This window comes from Vitis vinifera, chromosome 19, assembly GCF_030704535.1.
Source record: "Vitis vinifera cultivar Pinot Noir 40024 chromosome 19, ASM3070453v1".
NCBI lineage: Eukaryota > Viridiplantae > Streptophyta > Magnoliopsida > Vitales > Vitaceae > Vitis > Vitis vinifera.
This window is the reverse complement of record NC_081823.1, coordinates 14,893,471-14,921,288: the sequence shown is the minus strand read 5'-3', so window position 1 is coordinate 14,921,288 and position 27,818 is coordinate 14,893,471. Positions and strand designations below refer to the sequence as shown.

General features: G+C 32.1%; 2 protein-coding genes across 5 annotated transcripts; one reads left to right on the top strand and one right to left on the bottom strand.

Moving 5' to 3' along the window:
• Window positions 1–256: 256 nt before the first annotated feature.
• LOC100251982 (pentatricopeptide repeat-containing protein At3g14580, mitochondrial) lies at window positions 257–1,590 on the top strand. The gene has a single exon (XM_002267648.4). The coding sequence runs from the start codon at window positions 354–356 to the stop codon at window positions 1,533–1,535; it is 1,182 nt and encodes a 393-aa protein (XP_002267684.1). The 5' UTR covers window positions 257–353; the 3' UTR covers window positions 1,536–1,590.
• Window positions 1,591–2,140: 550 nt separating this feature from the next.
• On the bottom strand, window positions 2,141–9,980 carry LOC100257113 (C2 domain-containing protein At1g53590). Of its 4 annotated transcripts, XM_019217352.2 has the most exons (13): window positions 9,890–9,980; window positions 9,521–9,690; window positions 8,675–8,749; window positions 8,152–8,295; window positions 7,381–7,476; window positions 7,149–7,280; window positions 5,713–5,865; window positions 5,568–5,609; window positions 5,372–5,420; window positions 4,695–4,787; window positions 4,435–4,618; window positions 3,787–3,910; window positions 2,141–3,481 (listed from the first exon to the last, which is right to left on the bottom strand). In XM_019217352.2, the coding sequence occupies exons 2-13, from the start codon at window positions 9,644–9,646 to the stop codon at window positions 2,384–2,386; spliced, it is 2,316 nt and encodes a 771-aa protein (XP_019072897.1). In that variant the 5' UTR covers window positions 9,647–9,690; window positions 9,890–9,980; the 3' UTR covers window positions 2,141–2,383. The 4 variants fall into 4 exon arrangements, with proteins under 4 accessions (XP_019072897.1, XP_019072898.1, XP_019072899.1 ...); XM_019217353.2 differs by lacking the exon at window positions 8,152–8,295 and having other exon boundaries at window positions 9,521–9,924; XM_019217354.2 differs by lacking the exons at window positions 9,521–9,690; window positions 9,890–9,980 and having other exon boundaries at window positions 8,152–8,252; window positions 8,675–8,754.
• Window positions 9,981–27,818: the final 17,838 nt, after the last annotated feature.

The following is a 27,818-nucleotide window of genomic DNA, read 5'->3' as shown; positions in this document are numbered from 1 at the left end:
TTATAAAGTTGAGTTCCTATTTTGTAATTTTTTTGTATGAATGTATGGAAACACAATTTTCTCGGGAACCACATTTTAGAAAATTTTCTTGCATTGAATTATATGTTAAAGGAAATTTCCTGTGGAATTTTTCTCAAAGCAATTTAAGAAAAATACTTTTTTTTCTTGCATTAGAAAAATAAAATTTTCTTTCCTTAATTTTTTTTTTTTAAAAAAAAAGATAAAATAGAGTGGAAAGATAAAAGCGATTTTTGGGGAAACTGGCGCTGCCAAAACCCACAAAATGGATTTGATATTGCTGTAGTTTCATGCTTCGCAAAAGAAAAAAGAGTTGATTTCAGAAAACAAATAAAATGACTTCACGTTCATGTTCCATTTTACTAAGAATTTACCGATCAGTCTCTCGTTCCGCATTGATTCATCCAACCCTCATCCAAAAATCAACTTTTTTCTCTACATTCCCTCCCGATGATCTGAAAAGACTCGATCACAAGGACTGGTTGTCACCTAGAGAAGTCCTGAAAATCTTCGACGGTCTGAGAAACCCAGAATCAGTAATGCCAGTCTTGGATAGTGTTTCCAAGAGAAAAGACTTCAAACCCAATGAAGCCCTTTACACTCTGGTAATCAACAAGTTGGCACAAGCCCGCATGTTTGATGCCATTGAAGATGTCATAAAGACGCTCAAGATTGATAAGCAATGTAGATTATCTGATGTGTTTTTCTATAACGTTATCAAGGTTTATGGGAATGTTGCAGGTCAGCCTGACAGGGCTGTTGAGACCCTTTTTGATATGCCCAAGTTCCATTGTTGGCCTTCTGTGAAGACCTTCAATCTTGTGCTGAATATGCTTGTATCAGCGAAAAGATTTGATGTTGTTCACAAGGTGTATGCGGGCGCTCCTGAGTTGGGTGTAGAGATTGACGCCTGTTGTTTGAATATACTTGTGAAGGGGTTGTGTAGAAGTGGTAATGTGGATGCGGCATGTGAGCTGCTCGATGAATATCCTAAACAAAGGTGTAGGCCCAATGTGAGGACATTTTCGACTCTGATGCATGGGTTGTGTGAAAGTGGTAGGGTGGAGGGAGCGTTGGGGTTGTTGGAGAGGATGGAGAGGGAGGGCGTTTACCCTGATACCGTCGTGTTCAATATATTGATATCGGGGCTGAGGAAGCGAGGGAGAGTTGAAGAGGGGATGGAGCTTCTGGGGAGAATGAAGCTGAAAGGGTGCTACCCGAATGCGGGGTCTTATCAGGAGGTTTTGTATGGTGTTCTTGATACTGGGAGGTTTGGTAAGGCAAAGGAGTTCATGTGTCAGATGATAGATGAAGGTGTAAGTCCGAGTTTTGTGTCTTATAAGATGATGATCTATGGGCTTTGCAAGGAGAACCTAGTTGCTGATGTGGTTTGGATTTTGAAGCAAATGGTGGAACAAGGCTTTGTTCCGGAGAGGTGGATGTGGAGGCGGATTCTTCAGACCATGTTCCCAAGGAATGTCTCTCAGTCTGAAATTATGGAGGAAGTAGCCACTTGAAACCTGCACCTGCAGTGTATGGTTCATCAGCTATAAATTTGAAACTTTGGATTGCAGCTGTTGTTCACTTGTTTTTCTAGTTGGCAACGAGATTTTCATTAAGAAACTGGCTTCTGGGCATCCCCATTCTTCAAAATTCTCTTGTCCTGCGTGGCATATGCATCTGATGAAGTGGACCATTCATGTTCCTGCAATCACCTTGTATTTAGAAACCCAAGAGAAGAACAAAGTTACACCTTGTTTCTGAGAACCATATATGAGAATTTCATCTCGTACAGCTCAAGCAGAAACACCCAAATGCCAATGTTACATTCAAGGACATTCTCTTGGAGGCAAGTTGCTCTTTCTCTCTTAACATTTTTCATTGTAGTATCTGCACAGGCATGGGCAATAGAGTTGAAGCAACTAAGCTTTTAATAGAGATATGGTTTATGTTTCTCACACGTATACCTGATTTGAAAGGAAGGCGTGCAGGGCCTTGAATGCACATTCAGGAAGGGATTTGAAACGCCTACATGATGCCCCTATGGAATTGGGCACCCTGTGTATGTATAATCAAAATTCTTTTGCTCTTTTGATTCTGCAGTTTCTGAGTGTTATTGGAGTTGATACAAATTTAAACAAACTTTATAAAAGAAGCCGTAAACCTTTTTGGTTGTACATTATTCGTCCACATGGAATACAAGTATATACAACCAATACTCAAATAACCATCATGACACGCAAATATAACACAAGATACAACCAACCTAGTGTTTCAGAATTGACAAACAAGAGAATCAACATATCTGCTGTGGATTAATTCTGCAAATTCAATTACATTACCAACCACTCATGGGCTAACCTTTTTAACTGGCTACACTAGGATTCTCCATTTTCTCTCTTTCCGACTTCTCCACAGAAGGCTCAAAACTGGATGACTGCTCAACCAACTCATCACCATTTCCTTCAGAGCTGCTTGCAATGTTATCGCCCATCCCTTCTCTACCTTCATCATCCACTTTCGTCTCACTCACTGGTTCCTCAATGCTAGCAGCAGGAGCACCTATCAAAACAACTTGCTCCTTATGGGCTACAGGATCATTTCCATGGCTGGATATGGGAGTGGAAATAATAGGAATTGCTTCCATTGTGGAGGTACAAACTGATGAAGAAGCAGAGTCCTCATCAGAAGAGTCAAACACAGGAATTTCTTGATCACCCTGAGATTTTCTTGAACCTTTCCGGGAAAGGGCATGTTTTATGCCACGAGCAGATTTCCCAGCCTGCTTTAAAAAGCATTTTGCCATGTCTTTCACATTCCCCTGGCTCGGGCTTTCAGTGCCACTTCCCTCATGACCTGGACTCCTGTCTTCTTTTGGAACCTCAGCAGAAGAAGGCTTAGAAAGGTTGTCCTCCACTATAAACCTAACACCAATCGCCTTGGAATTGACTTCCTTAATGTTAGAAGGTGGAGATGGAATGATCTCACCAATGTTACTGGAATTATCTTCCTTCCTATTTCTATGGAACACTGTACCAATCTTCTCTAGGCCCCTCCGAACTGTGTTCATTGCTTGTGCTTTCTTACCCTCAGAATTCTCGTCAGTGCTGCTGCCATCATTGTGAAATGATCCATATGCAATTGAATTAGGGCTCCTAAAAGAATCATTACCCTCTCCAGTGATTTGGGAATCAATGTGCCTACTCTTCCCTTTTCTAGGCTCCCAAGTTTGTGAAACTTCACTTCCTGGGTGGTGGACCCATATTCCAGTCTCCTGCTGCCCTTCAAGATTGATGGGTTCATATTTATCTGCCACTTTTGAAGTTCTTTCTGATGCAGATGAGAAGGAATCTCTGAGAGAAGTCTCCCTTGCAAGGGAATTTCTTTTATCTTCCTGATCTTTATCTTCTTCATCTAATGTTTTATGATCAAGTATTTCCTCGTCATCTAGCTGATCTGCTTCCTGTCAAATGATTATGCCATGAATATGGATCAAACTGTCATCATAAATTTCAGCACATCATGAAATTTTCTCATTATTTTCTACGTAACATTTAGAGAGGATCCATTCTATTCCTCATATGGTATATGACCTTGGTCATATTCCAGTTTCAAAGGCCATCTTAAGACTACATGAAATAACATCAGTTCTTATTATCACTTTTTGTGGTTATGATGCCATGGAAAACCAGATAAGATCTCATGAAATGTCCAAATTCATCCTTCTATTTTCGTTTCTAGATATGTAGAACATAATAAAAGGAATACCTCTTCGTTGTCTTCAAGTACAGTAATTGCAAGATGCAACCTCCCCATTTTGATGTTCTTGAGAGGCAACCACATGTCATGTCTCTGGCCACCCCTAAGATCATTGATGTTTAGGGAACAGGCCCTGTATATTGTAGGAGATTAGCATTTCATTAAAGCATTTTCCAAACGATTTGAAAAAAAAAAAAAAAAATCAAGGAAAACAGATTATAAATAGTAGGAGAATCTCTGCCTCCATATCAATTGAACCTCTCAGTTGAAGTTGATATAAAATCCCTAAGATTATAAATATGTCAATAGAAATCTTAGGGAATGTGGGCCAGGCCAAAGATAGGTTAAATCTCATACCATTTTCACAGATACACATCTATATGGAACACAGAAAGTGAATCAAGCATACAATATTAATGCGAGTCCCTGAAAAGTAATTGTAGATATGATAATTATTCTAAGGAATTTATTTTAGTACAAGAGGGAACATTAATCTTATAAACTTGAGGAAAAAAAATACAACTACGATATATGAACAAAACCAGATAAACCAGAATAAACTCAACTTAGAAACCAAAACCTGTACCACAGGTTTTTATAACACAAAAGAGATCTATATGTACTACACATTGTTTAATGTGAAGTTTAGAAACAAACCCAAGGGTATCGTCAACAAAATGGTCTTTGTCACGAACTTCAATGACTAGCATATTAGGCAACTCCCATGAACAGATGGGGATCTTGAATTCTTCATTCCATTTTGGAGTGAGAGTCTTCTTTTGTATCTTAGTCGTGAATCTGTAAGGTCCAAGTTTCCCCTTTACATATGGATCAGCCAATCCTGAAAATCGGGTATTTAAACAAATTTTAGTACTAGTATGTTGCAGAAGGGTGTTAAAAGCTTATATCAAACTAACCATTTAAATCTGATGGTTTCATGTCTGATGCTTCAAGAACTTCCACTCTGGCAAGGGCAATAGGCTCCTTCTCATCGACCGAGAACCAATCCTCTAATATATGAATTTGTCAAAACTTTAGCATAAAAGAATTATAGAACCCATAATTGGCTAGTGAAGTCAACCTTACTCCACTAAATTTCAGAGAGCATGTTTAATTTCATTAGCGACAAGAGAAGCTAGGGCAAAAGTCCATTCATACTGCACAAGCAGACTAAATAACAGAATCTTAACAAAAGGAAGATGACAAACAATTTCTGACAATTATATCAGGAAATGATACCCTTTGGCAATAAGCCACAGCCTTATCATTTTCATTTAAACCCACCAGAAATCATGATTATGTGAAAAACTTGCACTGAGTCACTCAGTCAAAGAAAATAAAAGTTCAATCATCTGATTAAGTCATCAGCATGCACTTCCCCGTGCTGACTTTTACATTAAAAGAAACGATCCTCAAATTACAAAGTGAATGCTTTCAAATATTAAATTGAATCAGGGCATCAACCATTCTGGAATTGGGTACTTGCAGAAAAAGTTTATAATGAATAATGAAGACATCCATTTGCAAAACATTTTGACTGCTAAGCACAAAAGGAATGGCCAAATTAAAAAAACTTTCTTCTGAAAAACATTACCTTTATTTGGTGAAACAAATTTCTCTACATCAACAACCAGCATATTGGGCTGCAGAGATGATGTACATTTAGACACAACCAGCAATTCCCGAACAAATACAGGTTATAACAGAAACTAATAACAGCTGAATCTTCAACTAATGCTAAGATGATTTAAAAGGGAAAAAAAACATTCAAACTGGTTTGAGAACTTAACCTCAACAAGAGTCTGCTCAAATGCAACAGCAAGAAGCTTATCCTAATCAAGAGTCAAAAATAAGCATCCAATTAGGGAGAAAGGTAGAAAGAGAGAGAATGAGAATTCAAGAAGCCAGCAGATATAATATATGAAATATAATTACTAGCCATCCAGCAATCCCTGGAAGTTCTGTAACATCAAGTCCATGAGTGAAGATAGGCTTCACTGTCATCTGAAAATATGGTGGCTCTGCAAAGCACACCCTCAAACGACCAATGAATGGCCAATTCCGTATAAACTTTACTCCAATCAAAACCTGCAAGGGAAAAAGAAAGGCATAACTTTAGTAACACTTAATAAAGCTTTATTTTGAGCACCCCATGGGATTGCAATCAAATTCTATTTTGATTTTCACAGCATTCATTAGAAAAAACTAATGGTAAAAAGAACATAGATCATGTCATATGTTGGGATTGTAAGTTGACTACACACATTATACAAATGCCGCATCTCCAACTGCCACAGAAAAAGAAAAGACTAAAATACATTTTGAATGTTGTATGAAACAGATGAGATGATATTGAGCTTAGCACTTCTAAATTTCAACAATTGAAAGAAAATTAAGCAGATCAATTTTCATTTTGCAGTCCCTCATAGTAATTTTAGTATTCTATTACCCATAAAACAGCCTAACTTTCAACCTACTACCAGCCTATGGTGGGACAATGTCCTCAACCCCGTAAGTAAATAATAAAGTACGAAAATAAGATGGAAGACTATGTTATAATGAAATATACTGCACATCCTCTAAATTGGTACTGCGATTGAAGACACTAGAAATCTAGTATACATTCCTAAGCTTGAAATGTTGCAAAAGTTTACACAATGAAGAAGCAACCAGTACATTGTAGAGTTCAACACAGTGGAAAAGCGCACAACCATAGGATGAATTTCAAAGTTCCAAAATGAACAAAAAGGAATCTTCCAACAGAACTTCTAGTTACAATGTTGGCATCATCACATTTAATAAGCTATATTATGCCTTGGGTTATGTTCATTAATCAGAAGTCACTACCATCCCCCCATATTTCTGTTGCAACGTCAAATGTTAGTTGCACTTGCACCTCGTGAACTAATTGATTTCAGAGTTCTTTTAGGTACATAAAAGTAACACAAGGTGGAAGGAGTGAAAACAAGAAAGTAAATTCTCCCATAAACAAAACATCCTATATGAAATAGTTCCTCCAAATAATCAGGTGCCTAAAGCAGCACATAGTTCTCCATCCTCAACAATGTGCTCTTCTCAGAGCATTTTCTAACATATGATGATATTTCATTCCTGGGAGATGAAGAGTTCCATTTATTTATATTTTTATGGATAAATCAGGTGACAAACTTCTGTTTCTCAGAGATAAAAATTTTCATCTGATTACTGTTGGTATGCCTAATACTACCATTATAATAACTCAGCTAATAGAGATCTTAGCATATATTCCAATTAACATATAATTTACTTCTTTCTAGTGAACATATTTTTGATGGAAAAACAAAGCTTCAAGGCACTGACTGAACTAAGTAATATAAGAATCATATCTGTACCTTCCCTTCAACATGCATGCCAGTCAAATGTAATTTTGCCCACATTCCAAATCCCAATCTTCTCCTCAGTTTTATAGCTAGTATTGCACTCATATCATCAGCAGTGAGAAAATTCATTCCCAACCCCAAAACCTGCATTAATTGAATCACTGAATCTCTGAAGACTTATGTCAATAGTATCCCAATAGATAACACAGTAAGGTTCCACCATTCCAGGGCTAGTCAAACATACCAAGTGATCATCATCTGTAGATTCACGAATGACCCTCATTTCTGTGAACATAGGTGGGTTTCTTCCCATGTACAAGTGCTGAACAATGGCTTTCTTCTGCATATGCATTAAATTTAATTATTAATAACAAACAGAGTTAATGGAAACACAAATTCCTGACAAGAAATACATGCAATTTCTAACAAAGCACATCAGTTGGGTGCACCACCCAACTATAGGTTGATTATGGTTATAAATCCCAGACAGTGTATCATTTATAGTTAACTACTCCCTAACCCTTAAGTTTAATCATCTTGTATCCTCAAACTATAATTTATGAAACAATTTGATAATAAAAAACAGGACAACCTCAGAAACTATTTTTTTTCCACAAAAAGTAAGGGCAAAAATATAAACTGCTTTCAGAATTCTGGGTTGGTCCACAACCCTGCTTCAGTAAACAAAATTTCATAAACATCTGGGAATACAGATACACACAACACAATTTTACAAGATAAGCACAAGCATATACGTAACCTCAATATAATATAGGTCAACAGGTTACTGCCACTTGACTGAAAACAGAAACCTAATTAAGAACATCAGCAAACTGAGGGTTGCCCCAAACAGAAGATTGAGTGGTAGTGATCAAAACATGAAATAGATGTCAAAAGAGTTTCCTAGGGAAAATTAAAGTGAAAAAAAAAAATCAAGAAACAAGCCCCAATCAGTGTTACACTTAAAATTAAGATGTGAAGAATACATAAATTATCCAAGTGAGTCGATTCATACAGCTGTCCAGGGTTTGTACTTCTCCAAGAACCAAGGTATGATAGGAAGGAGAATTTTCTGTGAAACAATCTGTTCCATACATATGGGCCAAATCTTTTCAACTGCATGGTTCAACCACCGCACTGACTCAGAATCAGAAAGTACCTAAAGAAAATAAAACATGATAGAGCATTAAGATTTTTCAGTTATGAAGGAATCAAGTCTAGAGCCTCAACTTAGTTTTCAAATCCATAATAAGGAGAATATACCAACAAAATATGCAAATATAACTAAGCTCTGTTCAATTAGTCAGAAAATGCAATAAAAGAAACGAAAATAAAAGCTTGAATCTTAAATTCATTATTTGGGACTTGAAGAATCAATTTCAAAAACCAAATCCTTGGAGAATCAATTTTGAAAACCAAATCCAAATAATGCATGAGATTTAAATTTTCATTTATTTTCTTCAATTTTCTAAATGACCAAACTGGCAAAACAATCAAAAGTGCATATTAACTGAAGCTTTGAAAAGGCTGAAAATTACCCTTTTCCGATTAGCTTCTTTTCTTTCCTTGAATTGTAGTTTCCTCCTCATCCTCATAATATACTGCTCATGAACCTTTGGAAAGACAAAGCAAAAGCCCTTATCAATTGACAATTCACATCTATCTCACAACATTGCAACTTCATAAAGTATTATGTATATCAAGATTACACAAATTATACCATGTAATAGATGGTCTCTCACTTCGCTAAAATGTACTAAATAATGGATAATTTACATCCATCTTAGAATCAAGCAACTTCCCTTACAACTTATTATGTATATGAAAATTACGCAAAAATCATATTCACACAATTAATTAGAATGTATTACATCCATCTTACAACAAAACTTCACAAAAATCACACTCTATTGTACTGCCAAACAATCCCTCAAAAGCCGCTATCAAAATTGCCATTCTATTTTCTTCTGTAGGCTCAATTTTCTTCTCCAAACCACGCCATGAATAGCCACACACTTCATAAGAGTGTGCATATTAATGGAAAATTCACATCCATATCGTTTTCTATTTCAAGATTTGGCGAACCATTTTACTGACACATACTTCCCTAAAGTTAAAACTGTCCCTAAAAGGTAAAGATCTGAATTTCCTAAGATCTGAAAAATATCATTTTCTTTTCTATTTTAGCCTGCATTTCTGATGTCTCCAAAACCCAAAAGTATCAAAGGCCCTTTTCCCAAAACTACTTGTAAAACCTTTTTCTGAAACAATATTGAAATTCAATCAATATCCCCACATTCTCAAGACAATCAACACTGAATGCTATGGAAATGAATAAAAAACAAACCAAGAACATAACAAAAATCTTTGTTCATGACACATACCTGGTAGAGATAAATCAAAGACACAAAGTAAGCAATTGGGTGGTTCCAACTTAAAGAAGAAAGCAGCCAGAGAAAAATCAGCACCATTGCCACATGATGTATTATCGAAATCTCTGTCAGCGACATCTTTCTCTTCTTTGGGTTCTTCAGTGAATTCAATTATCAAACACCTGGTGACCCAGACAAGAATCTTGAAAGATTAAATGCAAATTGCGGTTACAGTGCATTATACATGGATATCAATTCGGAAACGCATGTGGGCAGGTTTCCAAGTGAGTGATCAATAAATAGGTGAAGTGGGGGTAGGATCCAATATATCGTATCCAGTTAGGAGTTGACCCAGTTTCCGGCGATTTATCGGTGACTCACTTGCGAAGACAACGTGGAGAAGAAAATTTGAGGAGTGTAACGCCGACGATGCTTCTCCTATACGGTTCCTGCATTGACTGACGGTTGGTTGCCACGTGGTGCTTTCGTGTGCGCTACGTGTAGGCATGTGGAAAGCCTTTGGTAGTCCGCGTCAGGAGTTTAGAATCGGGTGTGCGCAGGCAAATATGTATTTCGTGAGGGCGAGATTGGGAGTTAGTTACGCTTTGTTTGTTTAGGGAAAATAGAAACGTTTGGTTTAAAAAAAGTATAAAAGGAATACTAGGGAAAAATATGGAAAGGTTTATAGAAAAGGAAAATCCAAGGAAAATAAAAATAAAAACCTATATGGAAAATTAATTTTTTAGTAAAAAATTATTTCACCTTTAAGTATATATAGAAAGCTCAAACAAATCAAATGAATTTGAAGTAGAATACAAGGATATATATATATATATTTTTTTTTTTTGTACTTTCATTCTCTATTTTATTTCCCTCCCGCACCTTTTCTAAAACTAAAATGAATTTGAAATAAGATGTAAAAATAACCTATTAACTTCAAATATATTTTTTAAAATTTTTATTTACCTTTTTTTTTATTTTACTTTTTCTCACTATTTTCTTTCCCTCGTATTTTTATTTAGGTCATGTTTAATTCCCCAAAAAATACAAAGGAAAGAAAAATAAAAGAAAAAGTAAAAGAAAACAAAAAATAAATTTAAAATCAATAAATCATTATTAAATACTACTTCAAACTCATTTTACTTATTTTTTCATATTTATATAAATATTAAATCATTTAAAAATACATAAATTTTTAACTAATTTTAATTATATTTATTTATTTATTTTTATGATGAAACAAAATATGAGAAAATCATTTTTTTTTAATTTGTTTTTTCTTTCATAGTTAAGCTTTTTGGGAATTAAATATTGCTGAAAAGTAAAAAGAAAGAAAAAGTAAAAAAAAATGAAAAATAGATTTAAATCAATAAATATTATTTATATATTTTTTTCAAATTCATTTAACTTATTTTAACTCTTCTATCTAAAAATTAAATAATTTGAAAATGCATGTATCTCTAACCAATTTTAATTATATTTTATTTCCTTTACATTTTCCATGGTACAATCAAACATAAGAAAATAATTTATTGTAATTACTTTTAAACATTTTCGGAACTAAACATTACCTTAAGATTTCAAAATGCATAATAAATTATAAGAGTGAGTTTGATTAGATTTAACTTTCTTAATTTCTTAATCATAGGTGAGTTTTAATTGTATTTCTTAATTTAATACTATTTTTAATTATATTTAACTTTGTTTCCTTTTTTTTAATAATAATTTAACCTTTATATAGAGAAGAATTAAAGTAAAAGAGTTTGAAATATTATATAAAAATAATTTATTATCACTTTAAATCTATTTTTTATTTATTATTATTATTATTATTTTTTTTTTTTTTTTTTTTTTTTGTCTCTTAAACTTTCTGAGATTCAAACATAGTTTTAACCTTTTTTTTTTTCTTTCCTTATTACTTTTAAAAAACCAAACAAATGAGATGGAATACAAACAAATGGAATTAGGTAAAAAAATAATAATAATAAAGATAAAGATAAAAGCATAAAATAACAAGACTACAAATTAAATCTAAAATAATGAATTTATGTTGAATAATAATTGTAACGACCCGCACCCAACCATGTAGATATTGTCCACTTTGGGCCCAAGAGGGCCCTCACGGCTTTAAAACGCGTCTACTTGGTTAAGAGGAGCCTCTACATATATAGCGCCAGGAACTTCCTCCCCTATCCGATGTGGGACATCACAAATACCCCCCATGCAGACACAACGTCCTCGTTGTGTCCCATGGGATTGCGGGGCCAAACAGACAAACACCCCCTACGGAGCCAAACAAACCCCCACACCGGGGTCAGGGATCGGCTCTGATACCAACCATGTAGATATTGTCCGCTTTGGGCCCAAGAGGGCCCTCACGGCTTTAAAACGCGTCTACTTGGTTAAGAGGAGCCTCTACATATATAGCGCCAGGAACTTCCTCCCCTATCCGATGTGGGACATCACAATAATTTTATTTTATCATATCATGGGAGGATCACTATTTGAGATTTGGGTCCATGGAGGGTTTTAAAGGCTTGACCATGAAAGGTTCATCCACTATAAAATAATAGTAATAGTAATAGTTATTATTATTATTTTATTTTATCCATTTATAATAAATCTATGTTTGTGTTATGAAATTAAATATAACAATAATAATGAAATATAAAATTAATTATTAAGAAATAATAGTCCAAAGAAATGGAGACGGGAGAATTTCTCCGTTAATAATTAAATAATACCAATCATCACTTACATTCGGTTGCCCGCCCTAGTTAAACCCAAGATTTCCTCACATGTACGCATACTATTATCTTACATTCGGTTGCTTAATATCAAATCTATGGGCACACGTTTTGGAACAGGGTTACAGGCGTCGCCTGGTATCCTTATCCAGTCCACTTCTTCAAACATGCACTCAGAATCAACACCAAATCCGCCAATTACATCTCCCCACATCATCAAAATAATCGCGTGGGGGCACGCGCAGAAGTCATCATACCAGATCCTCGTCTTTTGGAACTGCTACGTCAAACGTCTCTTATTGGGGAAACTAGAACATTCTTGTAAAAGAATATAAGTTGCGCTCCCTTCCAAAACTTATATTTAACGTACCTATTTTATTACTACGGCGGCATAAAATATATATATATATATATTATAAATTTAAGTTGAAACATGCAAGTAATATTTCATTTAAAAATTTTTAATTTAAAATTTAATTAAAAATATATACTTTATTAATAAAAAAAATTAACTATTTAAACTTAAAAGATATAATATTATTTCAATAAAAATAATTTATTATATTTTTAAGATATAAAAGTATATAATTTATTAATTTAAATTATATACATGTTACAATTAGGGAGAGACCTTTTTTTTTTGTTAACTATAAAAATATTTAATAGGTATATTTTGTAAATTTGATGAAACTATTAAAAGTTACATTTTATATAGATTTTTTTTAATTAATTTTGAAATTTACCTTCAAAACATTTATTTATTTTACATAAAATTATAAACATATGTTTTAAAATAATGAAAAATCTATATATGAAAGTTTAAGATAATACTATTATTTCAATAAAAATAAATTTTTTAAAATATAAATAAATTAATACCTTAAAAATATAATAAATAAAATATCTTAAATTGTAAAATTTTATATCTTATTTATATATATCATATAATTTTATTATTTTAAGATTGTTAATTTATTGATAAATAAAATATTTATTTATTATTATATTTATTTATTTATCTTTATTGAAATAATATTAGATAATGAAGTTTAAATATATAAAATTTTTATTATTAAATATAGATTTTTAATTTTAATAATAATTTATAATTTTATATTTTTTAATTAAATTTTTTTAAAAAAAATCTGAAATCTCATATTTTAATTAAAAAATAAAACTCAAAAATAAGGCCTCAACTAATAATCAGGCTTTAATTTAAAAATAAATTATTAGTTTATTTTTGAGATTTCAACTTAAATTTAAAAAAAAAAAAATTATTTTTATCCTTTTACACGAAAGGCTATTTTCCGTGCGCAGGAAGTTCACAGTCAATGCAGATTTCACTTAGAGTCTGTACTTCCAAATCTGTGCACGTGTCAGACTGTAATAGTAGGATGTGGAGGATATTTTGATGGGGGCCGCGGTCGCGGTGGATGCGAATGAGTGGTTCGTCTGATGTCGGCAAAAGTAAGATCCGCTGTATTTATTTATTTTTGCAGAAATTCCTTTTCGTTGATCGTATTAGGGAAGAAAAACCAAAACGGGCCCACTAATAATATTACAATTTTAAAAATAAAAAGAAAATATAATAATAGAACATGAAAATTTGGCATGATATCATTTAAAAAATATTTAAATAAAAATTAAAAGAAATTAAAAGATCTGATCTCTATCAAAGTGAAACCAATCATGTTGCTTGCGTGACAATTTTTTCCTTTGCTTACATCCATTCCTTTGTAGTTAAGTCATGATTTTATGCTTTAATTTAATTTATTTGTATTTTGATATCATTTATGTGGACTTTATTTAATGGTCTAGATATCATAGTATGATATACGTTCAATGGCTAAGATTGATATTTTGAAAGACACACATTCAATACCCTAACAAATTCATTTTCTTTTAAATTATGTAAATGAAAGTAATATTGTGTTGAAAATTTTAAATATGTATCATTAAAGGCTTATATTTAAAAAAAAAAAAAAAATTTAAAAAGATAAGTAGACTATTATTCACTTATTCTTATTTTCCACTTTTAATTTAAAGTAAAATGTTAAAATCTAAGTGTCGTTTCGGTATTTTTAGGCTTATTTTTAAAAATTGTTTTTAAGTTAAAAAAAATAGTTTTTATAATTTTATAAAAATAAAGGTGGTTGATAAGTTGTTTTTAAAAAGAGTTTTTAAGAATAATAAAAAAAACTTATTTGGGAAATAATTTTTCTGTTTTAATTTTGTAAAAAGATTGAAATTTTAATTCATATAATATTATTTAAATTCAATTTAAGTGTTATTAAAAAATAGTTTTGTAATTACAAATAAATTTAAAAATAAATAGTTTTTATTAAAACATGAATTTCAATATTACAATAAAATTATAAATTATATTTTTTCTTTTAAAAAAATTATTGTTTTAGTATATGTTAAAAAAAATATGGATATTAATATGTCATGAAGCATAATTGATTTATCTTATGCTAAAAATGAATAATAATAATAATAATAATAATAATAATAATTTTAAAATAATAATGGTTAATAATATTTGATTTAAAATAAATAATGCTCAAAGTTTAACTTTTTTTTAATATGTAAATGAGCTAGAATTTGTTTATTGCATTATAAATTTAGTGATAAATTATGAACATAGTATTTTGAAATGTTTTGATTTAATATGCAATTACATAGATTAATTTTTTGAATCTCAAATCATTCTCAAAATTTAAAGATTCATTAAAAAATTTAAATTATTAATTTTGTCTCTGTTAATTTAGAATCTATATATCTAATAAAAAAAAATTTAAAATATAAATGTGTATATAAGAAAAATAGTAAAGTCATATCTCATAATATATCAATTTTTGTCTATTATTTTTTTTGTAGTAATTAGATTTATTTTTGTGTTCCTACTTATTTAAAAAAAAAATTAAACCTATTAATAAATTCAATGTAAAATGTCAAACTTTATAAAAGTATAATCAGGTGTTAGAAAAGAAAATAATAGAGTCTTTATAAATTAATGTTTTTCCATAAATTTTTGGTATTAATGAATTTATTATTTGAATTTCAAATTATTTTTAAAAATTACTATACTTGTTAATGAATCCAGTTGTGGACCTTGTATTTTGCATGATGCGTTCCCATTGACGAACTTGTTTTTTATTTGAAAAATGATTTATTTATTAAGAAAATGATTTGGAGTCACCACTTATTTTTTGTTTTATTTTTAAAGGGTAAACAAAATAAGAAATAAAACCCTAAGTGTGACTCCTTATTTGGAAAAGGTGGTTTGCGAAAAATCAAATCAGGGCTCAGGGGTCAGGTTACTTAGGAAAGGTATGGTAAATGCCGTAACACCCCTCTAAGTCCCTAAAAATGGGTCTCTACTAATAAAATAAAGCACGTGTGGCAAATGGTTGATTAAATGTGGATACCAAAAGATGATCATACACTGGGAGCCAAAACAAAGCGTAGGGAATGATCAGAGTGAGAGCGGGTGCGTACCTTGGCAACAAGCGAATAATGCGCTATCATGGAATGAGGTTAGTGCACAAGAATGAACGTAAAATATATCACATGCATCACCAAATAGAATATGAAATCACTTATGACACACATGACATTTCATTCAAGTTCATTTTTATTTTAAGTAAAACTTCTTTGATATTGGGCCTCTCACCAAAGCCTAATTTATCTTGCATGAATTGGTTTGACAAATTTCATTATTTCAGAATTATGAAAAAATTCATTCTTACTTATGTAAAATCAAGAAAAATAGAAGGTTATTTGAAAACCAGAGTGGAATTAAAATTATTCGAGAGAAAACTGGATTTTTGAAATTTATTTAAAAATTGGAGTCTTGGGAATTAAATTTAAGAATTGGAATTTTGGAAATTAAATTAGAAAGAAATTGAAAATTTTAAAATTATTTGAGAATTAGAGTTTTGAAAATTAAACTAAGGAATTGGAACTTTGGAAATTAAGGTTGAGAGAAATTAGCAAATTATTTGAGAATTAGAGTTTTGAAAATTAAATTTAAGAATTGGAATTTTGGAGATTAAATTTGAAAGAAATTAGAATTTTGAAAATTATTTGAGAAGTAGAAACTATGAAAATTAAATTATATAAATTGGAATCTTAGAAATTATTCGAAGGTGGAATTTTTAAAAATAAATAAATAAAATGATAATAATAATATTGATAATAAATAAATAAATGCGAAAATTGGAATTTTGGAAATTGGAAATTAAGTTCGGAAATTAGAAAATTGGAATTTCAAAAATTGAGAATTAAATTTGGAAATAGGAATTTTGAAGAATTATTTAAAGATTGAATTTTAAAAATAAATAAATAAATAAAATAATAATAATAACGAAAATAATAACGATTAAATAAATAAATGTGAAAATTGGAATTTTGAAAATTGGAAATCGGAATTTAAAAAAATAAATTGTTTAAGGATGAAATTTTAAGATTAAAATTTTGAAAATTAAATTTTTTTTGCATCAAAAGTTGAAGAAAACTAAGAAAAAAAAAAAAAAAAAAAAAAAAAACAAAGACATGGTCTAGGCATCATAACATGTACAGGTACAATACAAACCCATTTTTATATTGCAATAATGTCATACCCACACCATTATCCCATTTTCCAATGCACATATCTCTCAAATTCACACCACAAACCCATTTTTTTATGCATGTGCCTGCCATACCCACACCACAAGCCCATTTTTCAAAATTATAACATAGATTTCACCTTTTCACTCTCTTCAACACCACCACCACCACAGATGCACAGAAGCAGCAAAACCTAGATTACTATATGAAAAAGGAAAGAGATTCTTCCCTCTCACTCTGTCTTTTGCCTATGTATAAACCCTAGAACAAAAAACAATTAGCAATGCTAGAAGATTTGAACCTAGTCCTCTGTAGAGGGAAATGAGGCTAAAATTCTAGAGTGGGATGATAATATTATCGAGCTGGGCCTCAACGGTGGTGGTGGTAGCAGCATGAATGCTTTGAGCCTTTGTAGGGAGAACCTTAAAGAACCCAAACTGTTCTGGAAAACATAGACTTGAACTTTGCATGATACTTGATACCCGAAGCAATGCATTTAGAACCCATGGTGGAGGAGGTAGGAACACTTGATGGTTCGTGGGGGGGGGGGGGGGGGGGGGGGGGTGATGAGTTTGATGGGTGTTAGAAAATGAAGACAGGGTGATGATGGGCATTGGTGGGTAAAGAGAAGGTTTCTGTGGGCATGAGGTGTGATAAATGGAGCATAGTGATAGGTATAATACTTAGAATGGAGTGAGATGAGGTTTCCATGCATGGGAGTAGGAGAACGGGTTTGAACGGATGAGGTGGTGAAATGATGGATGGAGGCATAGGTATGTGGTGGGTATGGGAAGAGTGAAAATGGGAGGGGAATGAAGCGGGTTGTTGCAATGGGTGTGATGGATAAATGAACGGGTATGAGGATGGGTTTGGAGGTTATGATTGATGAAGATTTAGAGAGAGAAGTGGGTATGAAGAGGGTTTGGTGGGTGTGAAGGTGGAGAGATGAGGGTGGCTATGGCATGGGAGTTCATGCACGTGGAGCTCGCATCATTGAATCACTTTTTCATTTGGGCCATCTTTTCTTTAAGCTGCCTTGACTTCTTAGCACAGAGTCACATATGGGGTCCTGAATAGGGCTATCACCATGCTTCCACCTTGGTAATGGGGTCCAGTATGTGGGCCTAAGGTACAAATACTAGGGTAGGGTATGAGATAATCAATGGGTATAAGGGAACCATAGAGACTCCAGCTCCAAACTCACCAATGCAATCCTCTTCTTGTACATTCTAGCATCTCGGGACTAAAAATTGGGTTATGGCCATAAACGGGCAACACCACAAGACCCCAAGAGAAAGGTCTCATCCCCAACTTTGCAAAAAAGACAGCTTCAAGTGAACCCACTTTGTCATCCTTCTTAACAAACTATAAAGGAACAACTGTCTTCACTGCACCCTTGTTGCTCTTGATGGGAGTGTTAAACATTTGGACGAAGGCAGCATGAACAAGATCCAGTCTTGTGCTTCCAGGTTGGACAACAACATCTTGACAACCTTGTCATTCACTCCTTGGATTTGCACTCTCAGATGAAGACGCACCAACCAAAGCACACCACAGACAGACACCAAAAGCAGAGAAGTATAGGGCAAGGACCATTAACAAAAAGAAAGCAAGAATGAATGAACCAAAAGGGCATCAAGCAAAGCCTCATTTCATGAGTTATCCATAGGCTTGCAAGCGGGTTGAGGGACCATAGGTTCATACCAAAAAAAAAAAAACAGGGGTATGAATTCTGGGATATCTCACAATGTAACTAAAATAGAGTCAAGTTACTCTTCATCAAAACAAAGGAAAAGAGGTGATAAAACAATGACAAAAAATCTATAGATATTCCAGAGATCAATGAAAACTAAACATATAGCCTGATACCCCTACCCAAAACAAAAAATAATATCCAAAAACAAGAAGGAGAAGATAATGAACAGAAGCAATGGTGTATACATGGTCCTTACTTGAGAAACCTCTTCTCGAATGAAAGCTCGCCTGACTCCAAGCTCTGTTTTCTGCTTTCTCTAAAAAATCTTCTATCCTCCAACTATCCACCCTCAAACTGGTTTCTTCTCAAGCTCCCTCAAATTTTCTCCTGAACGCCCCTTCAACCTCTCTTGCTCCATTTTCTAGCTTTTTTACCCTTCTCTTGTTTCTGTCTTCTCCTGGAAGCCACTATCCGCTCCACTGGTCCTTGTCCCGGGAGGATGTCATCACCGTCAACTACCACCATGGTGAGCCATGCTCTTGGCCGCATGTCCATGCAGCTTGTTCTTGGTAGAAAGGGGTCCCCCATTTCAAAAAATGAAAGAAAAACAACTCTCTCGGGTGGTGTCCACAAAGGGGTCTACACCAGTGCATTAGGTCTGGTTTAATTTGAATTTTATTTGTCTTGTGAAAAAAACAGAAAATATGATTTTATGTAGAAGAGAAACAATATGGTCATTTTAGACTAATTTTTATTCATAAATTTTTAGTATTAATTGAATCACTATTTGGATTACAAGTTATTTTTAAAAATTATTGACCTTGCTAATGAATTCAAAGCATTAAGTCTTGCTTAATTTGGGGTTCATTTACTTAATAAAAAAAATTGTAAAAAAGAAGAAGAAGAAATTAGCCAAGACATTTAAAATAAATTTTGGTTTACATTATTGAGTTTTGTGACTTTTAAGAATTAATTAAATCGGTTTTTGAGCTTTAAAATATTTTTAAAATAAATTTTATATATAAAGTATAGTTTGATTTGAAATTTATACGATTAATGAAAATTTTTATTAAGTTAAAAGGAAATTCATAAAAAGAAAACGTGTAATTTAAAAGAATATCATATTTGAAATTTTTTTGGATCATAAAAAGAGAAGAAAAATGGTATTATGTTTAATTTTATTTGCTCTCTTTCTTTGTATATGATTCTTCTGTGTTTTTCTTTCGTATTTAGAAACTAATGAAAATAGCTTCTACTTATTCATTATAAATTGTTCTCTATATCACTTTATTTTGAAATAATAACCAAAATAGTCTTATGAATTTTTTAAAATATTTTTCTATTTCTAAAAATAAAATTTTATTTTTTTAATTACACAACCAAATAGGCTTTAAACTTTTAGTCAAAATTTAAATGGGTGTTTGGTAAACCAACTTAATAACTTAAAGTAACTTAATAACTTAATTTAAGTCATTAACCAAATTAAGTTTGTTTGGTAAAATAACTTAATGGTACGACTTAAAGTGAAAAAACAACTTTAATTAATAAATAAAAATAATTAACTTATTTTTAAGTTCATATTTTTATTTTACATTTTTATCTCTATTTGTCCTAATTACTTATACGATTTCTTTTGTTATTCCACGACTTCTATTGTTATTCAACCCCTTTGCCTTAATTATAATTTATGAAAATAAATATGTCAATTTTATGATTTAAAATAAATTTTAAGTTAATTTTATCAAATAACCTTAATACTTAAAAGTAAGAATTAAGTAATAAGTTTTAAGTTAGCAATTTATATATAATTTAACTTAAAATCAACTTAAATCATTAAATAATAGGGATTAAGTTTTACCAAATAGTGTATAGGATTTTGTTAGAAATTTATAACTAAGAAATGTAATTTACTCAGCAGAGCATGGAATGCAATAAGGGTATAAAGCTTTTTCTTACTCCACCAATCAGCTTTGAGCTTAAACCACACATTTCTTCTTTCCCTGTCTAACTTATATCCTATAAAAACAATACAATCAAATCACTTTGCTTTGTGTTTTTCCTTAGTATCAAGACAGGCAAAATATCAATGACATGTGTGGCTTGAGTTGTAGGAGGCTCCATCATCAAGTCTGAAAATTTTAGCATTATCTTCATCCTAAATAATTTAAAGCTATATCAAATATAATTTGTTTATATTGTTGTTTCCCAGTTAAGGAGGAAAATATTTTCCTACCTTACATCTTAAAAATGAAATTAGTTAAAAAGAGTCTTCATTCTTTTGGTGAGATGTTATTTTATCACTTCTTCTACTTTTCTTTTTGCCCTTGTGTGTGGTTTTCACTTTTCCTAGGGTTGCATTTGGTTCGGGGAAAGTACTAAGGAAAAAAAATGGTAAAGAAAATGGTTTTCTCATATTTGATTTCACGGTAGAAAATAAAAAGAAAATCAAACATAATTAAAATAAGATTATTCAGGTTATATTTGGTTTTCGAAAAATTTGAGGGAAAATATGAGTGAAAGAAAATAGAGAGAAAAGTAGAATAAAAGAAAAAAAAAATGAGAAGTCGAAGGTGACAAATTTGTCAAACTTGTATAACGACCAATGAAGTCTCCACCTTTTGTAGATTATTTAAATAAATTATAATATTGTTTAATTATGATTAAGTCTGATTTTGATACACAATACACTTTCCCATCCTTTTCAATTCTTTTTTTTTTTTAGTTGTGTTTGTTCCATTCGAAATATTGTATATTTATAATACACTTTTTACAATTTTATGGATTTTCTTGATGATGTTTGTTTTTTGCAATGACAATCCACTTTTTTTTTTTTATATAGAAATTATCATAATGCAATGAAAATAATTTTGATATCTTCATAACAAACTTGAATTAGATAAATATCCTCTTTAAAAAAAATATGAATATATATATATATTTATAAATATTGGATAATTTTTTTTTTACTATCTCAAATACATCTTTTTCTATACAAACACTTATATCTTATCATTATTATATGAAATTAATAATTCAAATAATCATCTTTTTCTATACAAACACTTATATCCTATCATTATTCTATAAAATTAATAATTGAAATAATGTTTTTTTTTAAGGACAAACTACTCTTTAGAAAAATTATCATAATTTAATTAACATAATTTTAATCTCCTAACAAAAAACTTGGATTAGATAATAATCCTATTTAAAAAAAATGATAATTCAAGTTTTATTCTTAATTTATTGAGTAAAAAAAATAAAATTAGATATAAAAAAAAAATTTTGAAATCTAAATTAAATATTTTTTTAAGTTTTAATTTAATTTATTTATATAATATTTTATTCCCGAGTATTAAACTTTATTGATCATATTAAATTTTTTTATATCTAATTTGTTCATCCACATTAAATAATTTTTATATTTATTATTGTTTTAAATATTATTAATTATTAAATATATTAAAATTTAAATGAATTCATGAACTGCAACTCATCCAATCATAATGGCTTCATTCATGCACCTAATCACCTTTAAATTGTGTTTTTCCAGTTAGACGTCGTTACCCACTTCTTTTCTTTTTCTTCAAGCTTGGTGAGGGAGTTGCAACGGATCCCATATGGAAATTGCATTAGGTCATCTCTTTGCGTTTTGAGAAATGAAGAATCCTCTCATTTGCCACACTCTTTAGTGTCTTCTAATAGAAATGTTGGTTGATATCATGATTTGAGTTGCAAAAACATCATCAACGAACTTCTTCAATGCCGGAAAATGGTGTGCAAGCCTTTGATATTTTTTTTTGTATGTATATAGATATATGACTATATTATAAATAGAGACTAATCTTCAAATTTAAAATTGTAGTTGCAGAAAATTGCATGAGGCATCGAAGGAGAGAGGAATCATGCGATATATCTCGCTAGAAAAATTCTTATCTAGCCCATGATGTGAAACTAGGTGCAAGGGGACTTTATTCTTAAAAAGTTGTAAATATTTTGGAAACCCAAAGACATTATACTTCTAAGGAATGGTAGTTTTTATTTTAGATGATTTGGTAATTTTGTTTGAATAAATATTTATTTTATTTTTGTTGTGAACCATTCTGGAATTTTTTTTTTTAGTAGTTAAAGTTTTTTGGTTTGGAGAAAGTAGAATTGGATGTTGATCTTTTGAAGAAAGCACTTAAAATGAACCAGTTGGAGGAATGCAGAGCAAGAGCAAAGTCTTTCACATTGACAATGTGGGTTAGAAACCAGAATTTTAAATATGAAGAATTCAAGATCTATTTTCTGGAAACATGTTGTAAAAAAACACAAGTTGGAATAGACAAAGATTGGAGCAACACTTATTTTGGAGAAGTCGAAAGTGATAAACATTACCAAACTTCTATGGTGACCAATGAAGTCTCCACCTTTTGTAGAATATTTAAATAGATTATAATATTGTTTAACTATGATTAGTCTGATTTTGATACACAATACACTTTCCCATTCTTTTCATTTTTTTTTTCGTTTTAGTTGTGTTTGTTTTATTCTGTATATTTTACATTAATAATACTCTTTTTACAATCTTATATAATTTTATGGATTTTCTTATGTTGGATTCAAAGTTTATTATAATTTGAAAGTTTTTTTCGCTCTAAACATTGATCTTATGTCTCAAATAAAACACAAAAGGAATGTAAAAATTATTTGTCTATAGAAACTATACTTAACAAGCTAATCCCAAAACAATTGATGTGGATAAGAATCGACTAGTGCACAACACTAGAAAAGTGACGACATTCATCCAAGAATCTAACTCACAAGCAAGTACCAAATTTCTACACTACAAACCGCCTCTTCGGTGAACTCCATCATTAGATAATGTTGCCATGAATTTGGTGAAAAGTCATTAAAGAAGGTGCCTCTTTACCCTCCCCACTTCCATGCCATGTTTGACTAAATTTTTAACTTCCAACCCACTCTTCCCAAGTTAACTTCCTTATCCAATTTATTATAATAAAAAAATCTAGTTCTCCTCCTCCTTCAGGGTTTTCATCCAACATACAATGATAATGAGATCCAAAGATTTCATTTACAACTTGACTTTTAGAGGCACCAGAATACCGTTACCAAGAAGGTGTGTCACTGAAAATTCAAACCTAAGGGCAACCCAGAAGAGAATTGAAATAGCATAGGATCACATGTTAACATTTAAGCATGCATTTAATGGAAAAAAATGAACTAGTTACCTTGGTTTATGCCATGGAAAGCCATTTCTTCTTCCTCTAATATCCAAGAAGCTGCTCCAGGTGCGTGATGGTACGAGAATTAGGGATCAATGAGTTCTTTCCTTTCCTCCCCAAAAATTCAGTCCAAGTGCAAGTGTGTGTGCGTGTAGTGCTCTCCAAGAGAGGAAAAGGAGGAGTCTCACCAAATGCACATATATATATATATATATATATATATATATATATATATATATATATATATATATGTAAATAAATTCATATATATATATTACACATTACACATATTATTTGGACCACTTGACTTAATGGGTCAGTTAAGTGAATTAGGGTGAACCCATAAAAAATCAAGTAACAATATGTGTTCAATCCCATTATGGACCGCAATGCAAAAAAATAAATTAACATTGATTTATGATATTATCAAATTGATTATGTAAGTCCAAACATAAAAATTCCAACAATTCTCCCACTTGGACTACATAATCAAACATCACAACATATACATAATCATAAATAAATGTCCCATAGAATCTCATCAAAAACAAATAATCAAAAGCAATCATATATGCTTCATTGCTTGATTCATTGGGAAATATACAATAATAGCAATCCTTCCAACAATAACATAGTATTACAATACCAAAAGTGGCTCCCACTAACTTAATACAACCTAGGCTTCCAATAACCCCATTTGAGATACATGTTCCTGAAACACAATTATGGGTAAGCTTTTTGTTAATGGATCTGCCAACATACTTTTTGTGGACATGTGTTCAATATCAATAAGAGTCTCTGCCACTTTCTCCTTAACAAAATAGAACTTTACATCAATATGCTTGGAGAGAGAAATACTCCTAGTGTTCTTAGAGAAAGCAATAGCTGCGGAATTATCACAAAATAATTTCAATGGTCTAGAAATGGAGTCAACAGCTCCCAAAGCTGAAATAAAATTCCGCATCCACATAACATGACAATAAGCCTCATAACATGCCACATACTCTGCCTCCATAGTTGAGGATGCTGTAAGTGTCTGCTTGACACTTTTCCAAGATACAGCTTCTTCTGCCATCATAAAAATATAGCATGTAGTGGATTTCTTATCATTTATGCAGCCAGCAAAATCAGCATCACAAAACCTAACTACATCAAGTAAGTTGGTGTGCCAATATGTCAACATTAAGTCCTTAGTTCCTTGTAAATACCTAAGGACCTTCTTAGCGACTTTCCACTGTTGACTCCCAAGATTGCTCAAGTACCTTCCCAACATGCCCACAACCAAAGCAATATTAGAGCGTGTACATACTTGAGCATACATAAGGCTGCCAACCATAGATGAATAAGGAATGGTCCTCATTTCCTCTCTTTCATCATCATTTTGAGGACACTGAGCCTTTGAAAACTTATCACCCTTCACAATTGGTGCTTTAGAAGATCTACAGTTGTGCATATTGAAGCTCTTCAATATCTTCTCAATATAGGTTCTTTGAGACAATTTAAGCACTCCATTAGCCCTATCACGAAGAATCTTTATGCCCAAAACATAAGAAGCCTCACCAAGATCCTTCATGTCAAAATGGGTTGACAACATGTGCTTTGTCTCAATCAACAAGTCAGAATCATTTGATGCGAGTAGTATATCATCAACATATAAAACAAGAAATATGTAACTACTCCCACTGACCCTCAAATATATGCATTTGTCAATTGTATTATCTTTAAAACCATTTTGGGTGATAATCCTATCAAACTTCAGATACCACTGCCTCGAAGCCTGTTTAAGACCATAAATTGACTTATTGAGCTTGCAAACTAAATCTTCCTTTCCAACTTCTACAAAAACCAATAGGTTGCTCCATATACACCTCCTAATCCAAATCACCATTCAAGAAAGTTGTCTTGACATCCATCTGATGTAGCTCCAAATCAAAATGAGCTACTATGGCCATAATCACTCTAAAAGAGTCCTTGGTCGACACAAGTGAGAAGGTTTCTTTGAAATCAATTCCTTCTCTTTGACTATAACCTTTAACCACAAGTCTAGCTTTATATCTCTCTATTTTCCCGTTAGAATCACGTTTGGTATTAAAGACCCACTTACACCTAACTGGTTTACAACCATGTGGCAATTCAACCAAGTCCCAAACACCATTTATATACATAGAATTCATTTCATCATCCATGGCTTCTTTCCAAGAAGTGAATTGAGGACAATGAATTGCTTCTTGATAAGTGACTGGATCAAAAGCATCATAACCATCATACTCATGCTCCTGCAAATAAACCATATAATCATCTGAAATAGTTGGCCTACGAACCCTCTATGATCTTCTTAAAGGAACCTCATCAACAACAGTATTATCTATAGGAAGACCAGATTCCACTTGATCACCATGCTCTCCTTGATTAGTGGCTGATTGTTGGACAATAGGAACATCCACATTTGGAACATGAGATGTAGGAAAAGGAATCACAACATGCTCTTCTCCAAAAGGTATCTCATGAGACACAAAATTTGGATCAGCATTAACTTCATCCTCAAAGTATACAGCCCTGTCTGACTCAATGATCCTGGTGGTATGAGATGGACAATAAAATCTGGAACCCCTTGATCCAATGCAATAGCCAACAAAGAAACCACTAATGGTTTTAGGATCAAGTTTCTTTTACTGTGGGTTATAGGGTCTAACCTCAGCCTTACATCCCCAAACATGGAAATGGTGAAGGCTTGATTTCTTTCCTGACCATAGCTCATAAGGTGTCTTAGGCACAAACTTACTGGGCACTTGATTCAAAATATATGCCACAATCCTTAAGGCTTCACCCCACAGAAATTCTGGTAAAGAGGAATTAGACAACATGCACCTTACCATATCTAACAATGTGTGATTCCTCCTTTCTGCAACCCCATTCTGTTGAGGAGTGTCTAGCATTGTATATCTCGCATCAATGTCACATTCCAACAGAAACTTAGCGAATGGTCTAGGATTCTGTCCAATCTCATCATATCTCCCATAATACTCACCACCTCTATCAGACTTCACAACTTTAATGGGCTTTCCCAACTGCAACTCCACCTTAGCCTTAAAGGCTTTAAACACATTTAGGGAGTCAGATTTCTCATGGATTAGTTCAACATAACCATATCTAGAGAAATCATCAATAAAAGTGATGAAATATTTATAACCCCCTAAAGCAGTTGGTGTCAAAGGACCACATATATTTGTGTGGATCAAGTCTAAAGTACTTCCACACCTATCAATCTTCTCATTTATGGTCTTTGCTGTCATCTTCCCCTTTAAGCAAACAACACAAGTCTCGAAGTCTGAGAAATCAAGATTAGAAAGCACACCATCTTTAACCAATCTCTCTAATCTTTGCCTAGAAATATGACCTAGGCATTTGTGCCACAACATGGAAGAACTCAAATTCATTCTAGCACGCTTGCAATCAACAATAGAATTAATAGAAGATGAATCACATAATGAACCATGATGCAAACTGAGACTATAAAGATTTTCAAACAAAACACCATTGCCAATTAAGATTGAGTTGCTAAAAATATCCACTTTTCCACCTCCAAAGTGAAAAGAATAACCATGTCTATCCAAAGAAGATACAAAAATCAAATTCCTCCGAAGTGAGGGTATGAAAGCCACATTGTGTAACAACAAAAAACTTTCTATGATCAACCTTAGCTTTATCATGCCAAAAAATTCCACTTTCACTTTGCTTCCATCACCCATATACACATATTCTTCATGCTTTGATGACCTCCTTTTGTTTGTCATCTCCTATAAAGAATTAGTGACATGAATAGTGGCACCGGTATCTAACCACCAAGAATTGGCATGAACATCAACAATATTTGTCTCAATCATGTTTGCATTCAAATTAACCACAACCACAATTTCATCTTTCTTTTTATTCTCTAGTCAATTTTTAAATTTGAAGCAATCAGCCTGCTTGTGGCCAATCTTGTGGCAAAAGTAGCACTTCCCCTTGAATTTCTCACTCTTTGC

What these genes read in the sequence shown, in the direction of transcription:
- LOC100251982 (XM_002267648.4), top strand. Translation starts at nt 354, where the DNA reads ATGACTTCACGTTCATGTTCCATTTTACTAAGAATTTACCGATCAGTC.
- LOC100257113 (XM_019217352.2), bottom strand. Translation starts at nt 9,646, where the DNA reads ATGTCGCTGACAGAGATTTCGATAATACATCATGTGGCAATGGTGCTG. An exon ending in AAGAAGCTAATCGGAAAAGG is followed by an intron (nt 8,296 to 8,674) that starts GTAATTTTCAGC and finishes TATTTTCTTTAG; the next exon opens with GTACTTTCTGATTCTGAGTC. An exon ending in GCATGCATGTTGAAGGGAAG is followed by an intron (nt 5,866 to 7,148) that starts GTACAGATATGA and finishes TTTCCCTTGCAG; the next exon opens with GTTTTGATTGGAGTAAAGTT.